Source organism: Arvicanthis niloticus, chromosome 1, assembly GCF_011762505.2.
Source record: "Arvicanthis niloticus isolate mArvNil1 chromosome 1, mArvNil1.pat.X, whole genome shotgun sequence".
NCBI lineage: Eukaryota > Metazoa > Chordata > Mammalia > Rodentia > Muridae > Arvicanthis > Arvicanthis niloticus.
In genome coordinates, this window is record NC_047658.1 from 89107754 (window position 1) to 89125171 (window position 17418).

The following is a 17418-nucleotide window of genomic DNA, read 5'->3' on the forward strand; positions in this document are numbered from 1 at the left end:
GAGTGAGGTGACTTTGCAAAGTACCTTGGGGCTGTGACCCAGAGGGAATGCAGGTTGTAGAGTGGCCTCTGGGAGGCAGCAAGCACGCACGGTGCCACCGCAAGACTAAGCGCAGCCCTGGTTGAGGTGCGGAGCTGACTCTGGACAGCAGGTGGCACTGCGGGGTCGCGGCTTATTCGAGGCTGAGAGAAGTCGGGGGTGGCCTGGGGAAAACACCTGGGCAGGTGTGGGCGGAGTCTGAGTGGGGAGGAAACTCTAGGGGCGGGGCCTGATCTTGATCCACGGGCGCTCCTGGCCGTGCCACTTGGAGATGCTTGGCTTTATGAGGCCAGAAGAAGAGGAGCGTCTCCAGACTGTACACACTCCAGCCGTGACCCTTTGGATCAGAGAGGTAAGCCCAGCTGCGTCGGGTCAGTTCTATCACGGGGTTCCAGGTACTTGAGCAGCCACGGGGCGTGGTTCTGGGGCTTTCAAGAAAAAGATTATTCTGTCCACGGGTGGCGGGATGCTGAGACATTTCCCAGAGCTTGGCTCGCGATAGAGAGCGGAGCGACAGGCGTTTCTAAGCCAGTGTGCGTGGGAGGAGCGCATCTCGGATCTTCTCTGCCCAGCTCACCCCGCTTCCCAGCCTAGAAGAGCATGCATTTGACCGCGACTGTTCTTTCGGCCGCGGGAAAGCTTTTCTTTAGAGGTGCCTACTGCAGAAAGAATCAAGCACTTGAAGCGGCGCCCGAGACTGCAGCGGCGCGATAGCTGGCACGAAGCAGATGGCTTTTGCCGCAAAACTGCGCCAGGTGACTGCAGCGAGTCAGTGAGGTAGCTCGTCCCAGGGCCTTGAGTCCTGGGTTCTGAGGCTCAAGCTATTTCCGATTAGCACTATGGTATGGCGGGAATCAAAACATTGCCTGATCCCAGGTGTTCGTGCCCAAGTTCTAAGAGTAACAGAGCCTCGTCAACGTGTCACCCCTCGCCAAGCTTCAGCTTCCTGACAGGGACAGAGGCAAGGTTTGGAGGCTGGTGAGGGAAAAGAGCAGGTGTCAGGAAGAAACCCGGGACCTGGAATTTCAAAGAATTCTTTCTTCTTTCATATTGTGTGGCCTTGGGCAGATTATCTATCCTCTTTACACCTCCGTTTGCATCTCTGTAGGATGGGGATCGTAATAACACCTCATTTAGTCTGTAGTGAGAATTAAATTAGGTGAAAATGTTAGAATAGGACCCCCTGGGCACGGGTGTATCTGTAACTGACATCTGCCATTATTGCTTGCTGCAGCTGTCATCTGTGACCACTATCATTATTTAAGCAATAACATAACTAGTATATGTTCTTGGGTTCAAATCCTAGCCTGGACACTTTCTATTATGACCCTGGGCAAGCTACTTAGTCTATCTGTGTGTCTCCATTTCATTTGTGTAATAGGCAAATTATGATATCTACTTGAGAAGATTGTTGAGGGTATTCTGTGAGCTAACCCTTGAGATGAGTTCTGAGTGTATCAGCCTTAAAGTCCTCTGACAAAGCACCAGGTTGAATCAAGTCCCACAATCTAGTCAAGCTACGATCTTGCTTTGCCTTAGAGTTGAAATATTTATGTGAACATTCTGAAGTCCCCTCACATGACTGGCTGATCTTCAGAAGAGGTGAATAGGAACCTCAAGAATCCAGAATCCAGCGTTGGCAAACATCTTTCTTTCTCTCCTTTTCTTTCTTTCTTTCTTTCTTTCTTTCTTTCTTTCTTTCTTTCTCTCTTTCTTTCTCTCTTTCTCTCTTTCTCTCTTTCTCTCTTTCTCTTTTTGACAGAGTCTTATTACATAGCCCTGGATGGCCTAGAACTTCATAACTTGATATATAGACCAAGGTGACTTAAACTCAGAGAGCTCCTCTTTGAGTGCTGGCATTTGAGGTGTGTGCCACCATGCTCCACAGCAGTTTGGTTTTTTTGTTTGTTTGTTTGTGTTTTTTGGATGACAACAATTAAAACAGAGTAAATCACACTGCTTGTCAAGGGGCTAATAATTTTGTCAGTAAGAGAGAGTTTTTCTCAACCTAGAAGAATCACGTAAGTCTGTGGGTGGGGCAGGTTATTGGGGGCAGTCCCGCTGCCCTGACCATCTCACCCCAGCCTCCATTCTCTTGTACTATAGTTCTTGTACTTCACTTTTGTACTATAATCCTTAAGCCCACAAGCGTTGTAAACTTGTGAGCCTTGTCCCCCAACTTTCCCCTGATCTTGGACCACATTCCATTGATTCAGGATGGAAGAAAACCACATCTGGCGGCCCAGAATCCTGTCTAGAGAACATCACTAGGCTAAGCAAACTAAGCCATTCTCAAAAAAAGATGTTTTCTCTCATATGTAGGACCTAGAGTTAAGTGAGAGAGCCAGAGGAATTAAAAGGGGGACTGTGAGCAAGTAGGCAGAGATTGTAGGGGGGGGGGGCGAGTAACAGAATACATGTGGCATGAAAGCAGAAGGGGGAGTTATTTGGAAGGAGGAGGGGGCCCAGCAGGTGCAGTGAGAGAGAGGACAAATTGGAACAAAGTATAATGAGACATATGAATGAAAATGACATTTTTAAAGCCCCATTATTTTATTCAACATCTTGAAAAAAGAAAAAGGAAAAGAAATTGATGGGGCCACCGAAGTCCTTGACTTGGTTGCAGACCTCACGTAGACATAGGAGTCATGCTGTGTATCTTGAGCAAGTCACTCCACCTCTCTGATACGGAGATAACAGCAGTATATCTACCTCATATATTGAAATATATAAACTACTGCATATTTATATTCAGAGATTGCATAATTATGAGGCTGGTGATTTTATCCACAGTACAGTGATCTAATATGCAATGTACTGTGCATTGCTAAAATGAACTCTTGGCATGCTGTTTCTGCAGCTGAGATGCAACCTACACATGTGAATGTGTTCATTTATTTTCCAATACTCACCCCAAAGGCTGCCATTGAATCAAGGTGCCTTCTCTAAATTAGATAAAATCGGGTCAAATGGCGTGGTGCCTGTAAGTACAGAGAGGCCAGCAGTCATGGGGCTGATATGACACCAGGTGCTATTGTCCGCAGTATGGAGAAGAAATGAAACAGAAATCATTTCACTTATAAGAGAGCAGCATGGGAGAGGGACAGGGAAACCGTGGTCAGAATAAGATCTATAACAGCTGCTGGAAAGTTGTGGGAGATTTCATCAGCCTTTACCTTGCCTGACATGTGCTCTGTGCAGGAGGGACATTACACTAGGCACCAGGAGACATCGTAAAACAGAAGGGTTGCTCTCAAGAAGTGGCCAGTGGAAGCGATAAGGCACGGGTTATAGTGCCTCTGCCTGATAAGAGAAGTCTGGCTGGGTTGCTGTGAGGGCGCCTGCCCCAGGAACTCCACGGAAAGGTCCTTCAGCCAGTCCAGCCAGTATGTGCAGGTTACACATTGCCCTGCCCCCACAAGGCTAGGCCTGGGGGCCCTAAGAGGAGGAGGCAGTTGTGGTGACCCAAAGCAAATATCCTGGAGAAGGGGCCAAGGGCTCAGAATGCAGTCTGTCCAGCCCACAGAAGAAAAAGGCCTCTAAGAACACGTGGGCTTGGTGTTTCCCAGTGGCAGACTCCAAAGATGGGCTGACAGGTCTGTGCTTGCAAGCTCACTTACTCGGCTCCTCTGTCCCTTCTGAACACTGCAGGCTGCAAAGTCCCGTCCTTACCATGGCGCCTGGAGAGAAGATCAAAGCCAAAATCAAAAAGAATCTGCCTGTTCGAGGCCCCCAGGCACCGACTATTAAGGACCTGATGCATTGGTACTGCCTGAACACCAACACCCACGGCTGCCGCCGCATCGTGGTGTCCCGAGGCCGCCTTCGGCGCCTGCTGTGGATCGCGTTCACGCTGACCGCTGTGGCCCTCATAATCTGGCAGTGTGCCCTTCTCGTCTTCTCTTTCTACACCGTCTCTGTCTCCATCAAAGTCCACTTCCAGAAACTGGATTTCCCTGCCGTCACTATCTGCAATATCAATCCCTACAAGTAAGAGACTGCCCTGGCATCTGGGAGAGGGAAGTCTGGCCTCTCATGGATGCCAAAGCCCCTCCCCCAGTGTGGCAGTACAAGCACACTAACCTGCTGACACAGGCTTTAGAAATTTGATTTGATCGCCGAAATCGGTTTCAGACCTGCATGTTTTCAGTTCAGTGGCTATTAGCACCTGCCTCCTCCAGACACACTGTAGCCTAGCTGAACCTTCCCAAGTTCACTCCCTTACTCTCCCTCAAAGTCAGGCTGACTCAGAAGTGACACCCAGGTGACTTCCGGAAGCATCCTTGCTGCCCTGACCCCTCATCTCAGTGAGCCCAGCCCAGTAATTGAGCTCCTTTGGCTCTGGACAGGATCAACCCTTGGTGCTGCCCAGTTGTCAGCGGCAGGACCTGTTCTAAATGGGTCATCAGAGTCCTTGGAATTATGGGAAACTGATCTAAGAGACCAGTAGATGCAGCAGACTTCGTCAGAGCTGGGTGCAGAGAGTAGGGTACAGAGTGGGAAGAGCAGAAGGGGCTAGACTGGCCAGAAAGTGGATTTGTTCAGAGGCACGTATTGAAGGCAAAGGTCACAGCCAAAATCAGGCCTTAGACTCATTCTCTACCTCCAAAGTCTCCTCACAGTCTCCCTTCATTCCTCTCTCCAGTCCCAGCTTTCCCTTCTTTCTCCACCAATATTCAAACCATAATCATTTACTCTGCCCTTGCAAATTGTCAGACATTTTTCTAGTTTCTGGGGCACAGCATAGAATAATCCTAACACATTCTTTGCCCTAGTGGAGCTTATACTACGAGGGAGTAAAGTGTTAACAAATATATTTATGTGACTACAAATAATAATAACAGCCCTTTAATTACCTGTGTGCACAGATATTTCTTTGAAATTTTTAACATTATTTGTATATTTAGAGATGGTCAGGCTATGTAGCTCAGATTGGCCTTGAACTTTGATCTCCCTGCTTCAGCCTCCCAAGTGTTGGGCATTGTTAACTATATTTCTTATAATAAACAAGTCGAGCTCCCCCCCCCTTTTTTTTTTTTTACAAATTTCAAAAAACTTCATCTTATAAATTAGCAGGCTGGGAAACTGAGACACAGAAAAGCTGAGAAACTTGTCTAGGGTCACACAGTCTGGATTAGGAGGGAGAGCTTGAAGAAGGCAGGAAGTTTGACTCTGAAATTGATATTCATAGCTTCTGTGCTATGCCATGACCTCTACAGAAAGCAAGGATGGAGGGAAGAGAGGGTTATGAGAGAGGCTGGGACCATTTGGTATAATGATGAATTTTTTAAAAAACAAATCATTATGCTTCATGTACTTAGCTCTTGTTCTTTTGTGAGCCTGAGTGTTGTCAAGGTGACAGTCCAGTCTTTTGCATCCTGGCACTGGTTAGAGGATGTCCAGTAGGCAGAGGCAGAATGTGATGGGTGGACATGGAGCCTGCCCCTGTATGGTTAGCAATTATTAATGTATCCTCACTTTTGCTACTTTATGGGAGGTACCTGAGAGTCAACACTCCGGAGATCCTGATTGAAGGCATCAACCAAGAATGAGTAGGTAGAGATGGCAAAGGCGGGGATCGTTTTGAATGGGGCAAATGGTGAAAGCCCTCATCCCCTTGGCCAAGAGACTGGTCAGGAGACATAGGGCTGACACACCAAGATGGAAGACACCATGAAGAAGCTATAGCGCTGTGCTAGGGGTCTTTCTTCTCTGTGACATTTTCTTTCCACTTTGGTAGGTACAGTGCTGTTAGTGACCTTCTGACTGACTTGGACAGTGAGACAAAACAGGCCTTGCTATCCTTGTATGGGGTCAAAGATTTATCAGAATCTCGGAAACGCCGGGAAGCAGGATCCATGCCATCCAACTGGGAAGGCACACCACCTAGATTCCTCAACCTGATCCCACTGCTGGTCTTCAACGAGAACGAGAAGGGAAAGGCCAGGGACTTCTTCACTGGCCGGAAGCGGAAGATCAGTGGGAAAATCATTCACAAGGCTTCTAATGTCATGCACGTTCATGAGTCGAAGAAACTGGTGGGATTTCAATTGGTAAGACTCACTTCCTCACAGTTCATGGGTGTGGGGGAGATCGGGGAGCTGATAAACTTACAGTCTCTTCTTGATCATTACAATCAATAGGCCAACTGTAAGATTTATACTTTGTTAGGGTGAGTTGGTGGCAAGCAACTGAAACCAGCTCAAGCAGGCTTCAGTATGAAAAAAGTCTTAGGAGAGCTAGTGACTCATTAGAGCTTTTTAAAGGATGGAAACTTAGGGAGACCTAATGATCAGGGGAGCAAGAAATGCTGAGATTCGTTCAGATACTGATGCTGAATTGCAGAGGCCATTTTTTAACTCTTTCTGATAACGCCTAAGATGCAGATTCTACTTAGCCAGGCTTGGGGGATACCTGATCACTCTCTGATAGATTGGGGGGTGCAGAGCCCCAAAGCAAATGCTGCACAGACATCAGTAAAGGGAAAATAGACTATAGCAAGTGCACCAGGGTTCCCAGCAGTACTTACCTCTGTGAGGTGCCACAGCCAGGCTTCTAATCTGCCCCTTGGCCCCCCATTCAAGCAATGACAGGAAGCAGCTATTCACTGAATGTGAATTCCATTACCCTCCTGGGCAAAGCCTATCATCACTGTGCCTCTCCATGCCACCAGTAGAGCAGTGACAGAGACTCTTCTTCAACTTAATAGCCTTGGTAATGAGACTTTTGAATCTAGCAATGTTTTCTACCAATCTAAACAAATCTCCAACAAACAAAAAGTGGCTCACCAAAATTACCGGGACCTTGACATCTTCCTAGTTCCATTCAAAGGATAATTTACATGATTCTCTTGATACCAAATTCTGTGACATTTGAACTTTCAGAAGACTTTCCAAGCCCAGGGTGATGAAAATGCCTGGAATGTTCCGTGGCTTCTCTCTAGAGCCCTCATAATTAAGTATTGCAGGCATGAGCCCTTCCAGCTGCTTGCTATGTGTGGCTGGGTAGGTTGGTATTCCAGCTAACAGTCTGTCAGAGACATACTCCATATGTTAGAGCCTTGTCTGAGATCCTGCAAAGAAGTAACATCAGAGTCTGGGCTGGAACCCAGATTTCTAGACTGTGTCTATGATAAGAAATGGTGGCATTTAATAGGGAGGCAGTGACATTAATCAGACAATCATAAATATAGGGGAACCCTAAAACCTGATTTTGCTTCTTGTCCAATGCAGACAGTAGTAGGAAGCCATAGGAACTGACCTCAATGTCCTGTTTTGTTCTCTCTTTTATCTTTGAGGCTTGAAATTAACCTCTTCAAGCTCCCAGAAGTGAGAGGAAACCAAGCTTATTCCCAAGGACCTACTCTGGCATCTGTCACTCACGTCAGCCCTTCTGATTGCGCTAGGACTGACCGGCTGGTGTTTCCTCTTCTTCACAGTGCTCAAATGACACCTCTGACTGTGCCACCTACACCTTCAGCTCAGGAATCAATGCCATCCAGGAGTGGTACAAGCTTCACTATATGAATATCATGGCACAGGTGCCTCTAGAGAAGAAAATCAACATGAGCTATTCTGCTGAAGAACTGCTGGTGACCTGCTTCTTCGATGGGATGTCCTGTGATGCCAGGTCAGGAGGGGACACTCTCTGAGGACCAGAGGCGCTACGTTCAGGTCCTTTCCATGCATCTGGAGCTCACCTGTAGGCCTTGAGGACACTGACTCTGCCCTCTGGAAAATCACTTACAAGGGAACCAGGTTTCAGGATCACTTGGAAAATGTACCTGACATGGGATCACAATATCTTTAAACCCATTAAATCTCGTGTCACGACACAGGGTCAGTCAATAGCATGCATGTAACTTTGTATAGTACTGTGATATATACCTATGTCTGAGAGCCACCACTCTGATACAGAAGAAGGAAGAAGAAGGAAGGGAAGAAGGGAGGGAGGGAGGGATCAGAGAGATGGTGTGAGAGAAAGAGAGAGGGAGGCAGGCAGGCAGATAGCCAAGTGTTCATATTTTGATCATTCTGCTTTGAATATAATAATCAGATACCTGGTGGTGACTATGAAGTCAATGGGACATTACAAGGTGACCCCTCCAGCCTGAAGGGTTTAACTACCTTCTTTTTTTGTATTCTAAACCTTGCTGGCCCTTTTATATGTTGATATGCGTATTATTCCATGCAAATATTAAATGATTAGGATAATCTCGCCCTAGGAGTAAAGGTCCTGAAATTACACGATGGTCATGGGATTGGACTTCTTCTCTGAAGATCATTTTCATAGAGCTGAGAGTTTGAAAAGCTCCAAGTGTTGGCTGAGAAATTCAAGGGTAGAAGGATTTGAGTACGAGCATGTGACATGAAGAATATCGTCTCAGGGCTGAAGATGATCAGTTGATTCAGAGTTTGGTTAGCACGCACAAAGCCCTGAGTTCCACCCCTGGGTATGGTGGTACATACCTCTACTCCTAGCTCTCAGGATATGGAAGCAGGAGTATCAGATGTTCAGTGTTATTCCTGGCTACATGAGGAATCTGAGTGAGCTTGAGACACATGAGACCCTATTTCAGAGACAAAATAATTTCAAATCAAAATAGCAACAGTGGGGAGAGGATTAAGAGGGAGAACAAATGCATAGTTTAATTCTAAATTATAGTTTGATTCTACGCATCATTAATTCTACATAATTTAATTCCCTTCCTCCTTCCGTATCAGAGTGGTGGCTCTCAGACATAGGTATACATCACAGTACCATACAAAGCTACATGCATGCTATTGACTACCCTGTATCGTGACAGGTGATTTAATGGGCTTGCCAACTCTACAGAGGGCCTGTTCATTTCATCTGAGGGAAAATGAGACAAGGGAGTCACGTGCTCATCCATTATCCCAAAGGAACGCTTTCCCCATCAACACAATGCTTCCTGACTTCAACTGAGATACAAAAGGGCAAGCCCCAGGCCAGCTCTCTCTGAACCTTTCCTTTCCTCCATAGGAACTTCACGCTTTTCCACCATCCAATGTATGGGAACTGCTACACATTCAACAACAGAGAGAATGCCACCATCCTCAGCACCTCCATGGGAGGCAGTGAGTATGGTAAGGAGGCCTGCAAGGAGGGATCCATGGGACAGGAGTGGCTATCTTGATGGCAGCAGTACACATGGGGACACTTGTGCCTCCCAGTCTCCCACCCTCTCCACCTAGCCCTAAAGCAAAGGCATTCTTTCCCTCCCTCAGTGCACACACGAGCATCCGTGTTCATTTCTTCATAGTGGGTGTTTTCTTTTCTGACTTCTTTATCTTTGGGAGGGATACAGGGACACTGCTGGGCTTCCTTCAGCTGACAAACCACTCTTTCTGGGGTGACTAATCCTGAGCAGGTGGCGTCTAAACAGGGCTAAACCCAGATGGGCTGAGTAGGAGATTAGGCGGGCAGACACACCTTTAGCTTAGTTAAGATGACAGATTCTGGAGCCAAACCCCAGCTCTGCCTCTCACTGTGTGACCTTGGTTATTGTCCTTCAACTATAAACTGAGAAGAATAACAGTAGCTCCCATGCACTTCCATTCAGAGCTCTTAGCATAAGATCTGGGACACACTCAAGCTACCATAAGGAAAAGCTATAGTTTGGGCGGCATCAACAATAGATATTAATTTCTTGTAATGCTGAAGGTTGGACATTCAAGGTCAAGGTACTAGCACTTGTGGATTCAGGTAAGACTTCTTTCTCTTCTTGGTCACAGATGGCTGTCTTCTGCATGTATCCTCACATGGCCCTTCCTTTGTCTCAAGAGGGTGCTGTGATGTCTCTCCTTTTTATAAGGACACCAGCCCTATCAGATTAGAGCCAGGACCTTAAGACCTCATTATCTTTAATTAATGCCCTATCTCCAAATGCCTTCACATGGGAGGTTGGCACTTTGCCCTATGAATCTGGTCTAGGGAGGGTATACATGCCAGCTACACACACCACACATACAATTATCACAATCCTTTATGACACTGTTTCTGCTAACTTCTGCTTGGTAAGGAAGGTAAGACTGTGGCAGATTGGCTTGGTTTCCTCACAAAAAGATATCCTTCATACCTTTTCTGTGCTGCTGAGAATCCAACCAAGGGCCTTGCATGGTGGGGAAAGCACTCTGCTGCCAAGCTATGCTCCCAGCCCCTGTTTATTTTGAGGTAGAGTCTCACTAGATAGGCCAGAATGGCCTGAAACTTGTGGGCTTACTACCTTGGCCTCCTGAATACTGACAGTTCAGGCATGCATGCAGCACCATGTCAGGCCAATGGGAATTCTTGAAAAGTTCAATGCAAATAGAACTCTATTTGTTACACAGATATGCTTTCGTTAGGAATAGCTAGGCTCTGTTATAGGGGAAACCTGCACTCAGAATCCTGACTATCATAACTGTGAAGCCTGATCCCTTTCCAAGACCATAGAAGCTGTGAACCAGAGAGCACATTGCAGTGGCAAGAGGCAGGCTGGGAACTGAGTAAAGAGGGACAGAATCTTGGCTCTGCTGTGTGACCTTCAGTACACCACATCCCTCTCTGGGCTCAGTTCCCTTATTTACAAGTAGAAGCAGTTAGAATAGCTCTGAGGTTTGTCTTTCAATTCACACAGACCACTCATTCATTGGTTCACTTACGAAACATTTGTCTGCTATATGCTGGCCCCAGTTTGAGGAGCTAGGGATACCGTGGGGAACAAGACAGTTGTCATTCTTGCTTTCAGGGAGCTTGGGTTTCTATGGAAAGAGACACTTGGGGGAATGAATAAGCAGGCAGGGATGTGATCTAATTATAATACCAATCAGAGGTAGGAGGGGGAGGAAGCAGCAAAGGCAGAGAGTGGCTGGGCTCAGGAAAGGGGTGTGAGCTGGAAAAGGGGGGCTCAGAAATACTCACAGGAGCAGTCTGGGACCTAAAGAAGAAAATGAATCCAAGGTGTTCCAGAAAGATATGTAAGGTGTATCAGCTACTTTTCTGCTGCTGTGATAAAACAACTTGACCAAGATGACTTATGAAAGAAAGCATTTAATTGGGCTTAGAGTTCCAGTAGGCTGGAGTCCATGGTATTAGAGCAAAGGCATGGTGGAGATAACTCGGAAGCTCCTATCTTGAACTGTAAGTAGGAGGCAGAAAGCTCACTAGAGATGGCAGGAGATGTTTGAAAGCGTATCCTCGTGGCCATAAATCCTAATCCTTCCCAAACAGTTCCACCAACTGAGGCAACAAATTCAAACATAAAAGCCTTTGAGGAACATTCTCATGCAAACTACCACATAAGAGCAATGTTCTTTGTCGATGATCCAGAAATGGAGAGAGAGGGAGGAGTTGAGGGTAGAGGCTTGAATTGGGCTACATCTTCATAGCCTTGATGGTGACAGGCAGGGCAATCAATGGCATTCCCCTATATCTAGAGAGATGCAGCCGAAGGGCTTCAAGCAGTGATTTGACCTGATCTCCAATTTCTAAAGTTTCATCTGGCAGCTAGGGACAGAATAAGACTTACATAGAAAGCAAGAGCAGAAGAAGAGAGGTTAAACTAGCAACCAGATGCACCACCACATCTTAGCTCTTCCCCAGCTCTGCTCTGTAAGCGGCCACAGCACTGCAGGTACCTTTGGACGCTCAGCAGAACTTCCTTTGTCAACAACCACATGCTTACGTGTCTCAGCCAGTTCCTTTACATTGAACAGGAACTCACTCTTAGCCAGCACTGTGACTGTAATGTGTGTTTGAACCACTACTGGAGCTTGCAATAAACAGGTTAAACACAAGTCCTACTGTCCTAGAGATTCCAGCCTGGTACTCACCTACCTAGTACATTCTGGAAGTCCCTGGGTCTTGGATTGGAGGCCACCCAAACCCCTGGGGACTGTTTTTTTCTAGCCTTTGGCCACAACTAGCTACTCTGTTTCCTAGGACTACAAGTCATCTTATACATAAATGAAGATGAATACAACCCCTTCCTGGTGTCCTCCACTGGAGCCAAGGTGCTTATCCATCAGCAGAATGAATATCCCTTCATCGAAGATGTGGGGACCGAGATCGAGACAGCAATGTCCACTTCCATAGGAATGCACCTGGTAAGAGGATACTCACTAGCTTGTGTTTAGAGAGGAGGACCACTTCTTATTTTGAATGATGGCTAGGGCGATACAGCTGAAGGAAAAGGATACTGTCTTCCACAAGAGCAGGACTTTCCAATGGCTACCCTGCTGGTTATTTCAGGAGTCATGTTCAAGTTTCTGTTTGCATCTTTTATGCGGGTTAGCGAGCACAGGATGGCACCTAGGGAAAGAACCTAGGGAGATTCTCTTGTTAAAAATACAACAAAGCACCAGCATTTATGGGACCAAAGCATCAGACACTCACTATGTTTGTCAGTCATGTAAAGAGAGGAGATCACATTCTTCTAGGATATAGAAAGAAACATGCTGGGAACGGCAGCAACCACTTACAGGCCAATATGAAGTCATGGGGTTTTCAAATATCTAAAGCCCATCACACTTCCAGCAAATTTGCTTCATCTACCAAGAACATTTTTTACCCTTAAGTCTTTGATCTTCCGTAACCTGGATCCAGGCATGCTCCAGAACCCGTATGCCAAGCATACGTGGACCCCAGACACCAAAAACATAGCTTACTAATCTTTGACATTCTGACAAGAGAACATTATATCCACTGTAGTTTTTCTTACCTTTTTTCTTAGTAGAGATTTCTTTAAACCTGTATGTGGTTGGAAAACTAGATAAGGTCTTTATGGACTATTTGTGTCTTTGTTTGTATCTATGCTTAATGGTTCACTGTAACCTCCCAGCCATTGTGCCTCGTAAAATTAGTCTCCAGAGCAGTGGTTTCCAAATCCAGTTGGCCATCAGGGCCAGACTTTCTAAACTAGAAAGATGTACAGAGGATCAAAGTCTTGTGATGATCGTGAGTAGGTGCTATCAGGAAATGTGGCTTAAAAATGTACATGCTTCTCAGCAGGAGGTTAGGAGGTGATGTAGTAGCCATTCGAGGTTTGATTGACACCCATCATTGATTCATTCGACAGTCATTTTCTGAGTACTTCACAAGTGCTACACACCAGGGAATCCAGAGGACAGACTCAATGAGAATTACCCAAATGACAAAGTATGATCACCATGCACTATGAAAGAAGAAGGAGGATAGGCGCAGTGGTCTGTGTCTACAATCCTAGTACTTTAGAAGCCAAGCCTTTAGAAGAGCATATCATGAGCGTCTTAGTCAGTTTTCTGTTCAAATTCCTAAAACTGGATTGTTTCTAATTAGAGACTTTTGTCTGGCTTGTAATTTGGAGCTGGGAAGTCTAGCATGGCAGTAACCATTGGTAAAGAGTCTTCGTGCCCGTAACAAGACAGGGCCCTCACAGAGTGAGCCCTCTAGCTCAGGTTGCTCTCCCTTTTCTTATAAAGCTACTAATGCCATCACAGGGACTCGCCTTCATGCCCTTATGTCCTAATGATCTCCAAAGATCCCAGCCCCAAAGAATAACACATGGGTTTGGGTATCACATTTCTAATACATGGATTTTAAAGACATATATTGGAACCATAGGATTGGGATACTGACTCAGGGAAGGTGAGGTTCAGGGTATGCTATGATGAGGAAATGTGATTTAAGATTCACCAGTAGAGATGCGGAAGTAAGATGGGGGGGCAGTGCACAAGACATTTATTTGTTGCTTCAGTGTGATGATGATAAAGAATCCATTATGAGAGCATTCTAATGATATAGATACTCTCAGATGCATATTGCTCAGGACCTTGGTTCCAATGTAAGAGACAGGTAGTGTGTACAGCTCGGGTATATGAATGCTGGTTTCCCAAAGAGACAAAAATGTCTTGAGTCTTCAGCATGCTCAAGTGAAGAATTGGAAAACACAGTGCACCACTAATTTGTTTACTGATGAGCCAAAAGCTCCCAGAAGACAACAGTGACCATTCCCACCCAACCTTCCCCATGCTGTTTTTCTGTACACCCGGAAGAGAGATTTGGACTTTTCAACTCCATCTTCACTTGTTCTTTCATCTGCTCTCTGCCTCCTGCCTCTCTCTCATAGTGTCTTCAAATGGTTGAGTGAAGCTAGCTTGCATGAGTTCAAAAAGCAAATGGATTTCACACACCCTCTGGGTCTCTGTTTTGAGCTTGGAAACACCCACCATATTGTTAAGCAAACATTCTATACTGATGGTAGATAAACAAGGATCCGGTTGAGTTTTGGGCTACACCTACAAAAAACCAAAGCCACACAGCAGGGTCAGTCAGCCGGAGGTATGACTGATGACTGCAGAACAACAACAACAAAAAGACAAGGATTATGGAAAGGTCATCGGGGAGTCACTAAGAATAAATCCAAACAAACTAGACTTGCTTTTCACGTTTATTTGTTTGTTTACTTATTATTTATTATTACTGGGTGTGCTAAGCTGATAGACTTAGGGAATCTGTTTCTTGTTTTTTAAAGGCCTATAGGATTTAACATGTCCAAGACTCTGAATATCAAAAGATGATAGGAAGACAGGAAGACAAAAATCAACACACCTGGGCTTGGAGGCAGCTTGCTGGTGGAGCATTTGCCTAGTGTGCACGATGTTCTGGGTTCTAGCAACACACAGGTCGGGGGAGGGAGGGAAAAAGAGAGAGAGAGAGAGAGAATTGATTCATCAACGTATATAACATACATCTGTAACATAGTGCTTATGTCTGGGGAAAGCTGGATCCTGTCTGTCTCATACCCAGTCTCAGATCTTAGAACATAAAACATATCTACAGTAATTTCTGAGCAGATGAGTGGATGAAAGGATGGATGGGTGGATGGATGGATGGGTTGATGGGTGGGTAGACAACAGGACAAGTGGATAGCCAGACAAAGACTATTGAAAAGCTTCCTAAACAATGAATTTTTGAAGAATAAGTTCCTGGCAAATGATGTCAGAAAGGGCTAGTCCAAACAGAGTGCAGGACAATTACAACAGGGTCACGGGTAGGATGTTAAGCCACACAGTAAAGTTTTCTTAACCTTGAAATCTGGACCCAGCAGCACATGCCTGTAATTCTAGCATTCAGGAGGCTGTAACAGAAAGAGCAGGAGTTCAAGGCCAGCCTGGCCTACATAGTGAGACTTTGTTTTTAAAGTGATCACTTTGGTTAAAGTCCAATCAATATGCTGGAGGCAGCACATTCACAACAATCCCAGAGAGAAAACCCTAAGAACCTTTATTCAATAGGACCATCTCTGTGAAGGTGAGCCTGGGTGAGGTGTAGAGACACTGTTAAAGCAGCACTGTTGGACAACTGAAAAGCTGGGGGGAGACTATGTGGATATTTGGGTCCTGGATGGGTTGTAGGGGGGGTCAATGTCAGATTCAGAATTAAGGAACAAAATAGGAAGTGTGGACAAGATTCCAACTTGCCCAGCTTGCTGTGTCTCGAAGGCAAAAACAGATGAAATTAAAATGCCCAGTAAGGAGGCTGGAGAGAAGGCTCAGAAGGCACCAGTTACTCTTCCAGAGGACTCAGGTTTAATTCCCAGCAACCACATGGCAGCTTACAACTGTCTGTAACAGTTCCAGGGTGTCCATCACCCTCGAATCCACATACATGCAGGCAAAATATCAATGCACATAAGAAAAAAAATAAATAAGATATTTAAAAAATATCCAGTAAGTAGATGCTTTGAACCTGGAGTGCAGAAGAAAATTTGGGAGATGATTTTAGACATAAATAAAATGCCATCATCCAAGACCTGAAACAGAACCCTGAACATGAACTGTTTAGGAGCTGAACAGAAAAAGAACAGAGAGAAATAGAGAGGCAGGGAAGCAGAAGCCAGGAAGAATCTGTCAGGTAAATAGGAGGGAGCGTCAGGAAGGTCTGCCAAGTGCATCTGAGAGGTCAAGCAAGATGAAAGATGAGAGGCATTCTCTGAATTTGGAGACCAAGAGGGCACTGGCGCTCTTTGCCAGGGCAGCCTTCCGTGGAAGAAGCGGAACAGAAACTGGAGTACAATAGGCTGGATGGTGAATGGGTATTGAGGAAGTGAGCAAGGGTGGAGTATTCACACCATGAAGGTGTAGGGTTGAATCATGGAGCAGAAAGGTAACTTCACAGTATTGCAAACCCAACAATATTTTCAACTTTATTTTCAAGTTGCCCATAAATTCTTTTCACAAAGCTATGTGTCTGAAGGATTTAGGATTCATGGGGTCTGACTTTAGTTATCTAATCTCTGCACCTCAGTGACCTCGCCTGTATAATGGGATGGTGAGAAAACTGCTGCTTTGGGGCTGGTGAGAGTTCAGTGAGTTAGTGTCTGCTAGGCACTTGTGTTACATACACTACATGCCTGGTATGCAACATATGCTCGGAAAAGCACATTAGCATTACTGTGCATGCTTTAAGAAAACAATGTGGCCAGGCATGGTAATCAATGCTTGCAATCCCAGCTCTCAAGAGGTGGAAGCAGTAACAGATTTGGTGCCAGCCTGGGTTACATATGGAGACTTGTTTGAGGAGTGACAGAGATGTAAGGGAAGGCTTATCTTTTCTCTTTAATAACCCCTTCTTTTATGAGATACATACACACAGATGATATATGTCTATATTACTATATAACAGTATACTATTGTATCATATATGAATACTAATTTTATACACACATACACATATACATATATATAATATACAAATTACTTATATGTGTTGAAAACATCTTTCCTAGTTTGTGCTTTCCTTTGAGTTTTTTACAGTGTTTTTCAATGAGAAGCACTGAGTATTGCACAGGTACAACCTTTGTTTCCCCTCCTTTGTCAGTGTGTGTACTGAGGATTTCCCTTCTTTGATATCAGATACTGAAGTGAATTTTCTTCCGGTTACTTTACCACTTCACTTAATACTTTATCCAGTTTGGGTTTTTTTTTTCCTGCAGGATGTAAAGTAGGAACCAAGTACATTTCTTTCTCTAAAACCTTTTTAATGTCTTAGCATCATATTTTGAACAATTTGTTTCCACCCTTAATTGGGAGTACAAATTGTTTTGCAACACAAAGGAACATTTATAACTTACCACAAAATAGAAAAGAAAAAAGTTTCCTTTCTTCAATTTGTTTCAGTTACTTTTCTCATTGTGACAAAAAAAAAAAAAAAAAAAAACACAACATAAAGACAAAAGCAATACAAAGAAGGAAGGATTTGACTGGGTCACACAATTTGAGGATACAGTCCATGATGCAAAGGAGGGGACATCAGCAGGAGCAGGAGGTGTCTGGTCAGTGGGCCCAGAGCCAGGAAGCAGAGAGATGAATTCGGGTGCTCAGCTAGCTTTTATCTGTC

The 17418-nt window shown here is 45.1% G+C and overlaps 1 protein-coding gene across 1 annotated transcript in view; it reads left to right on the forward strand.

Annotated features, from left to right (window-relative positions):
- Positions 1–250: 250 nt before the first annotated feature.
- The window catches only part of Scnn1g (sodium channel epithelial 1 subunit gamma), a 33015-nt gene continuing 15847 nt past the window's right edge, over positions 251–17418 (forward strand). Inside the window, exons 1-6 of the mRNA XM_034512697.2 lie at positions 251–391; positions 3691–4029; positions 5780–6092; positions 7478–7668; positions 9043–9146; positions 11983–12146. Coding sequence (XP_034368588.1) covers positions 3713–4029; positions 5780–6092; positions 7478–7668; positions 9043–9146; positions 11983–12146 — 1089 coding nt within the window. The 5' untranslated portion in view covers positions 251–391; positions 3691–3712. The remainder of the gene's footprint in view (positions 392–3690; positions 4030–5779; positions 6093–7477; positions 7669–9042; positions 9147–11982; positions 12147–17418) is intronic.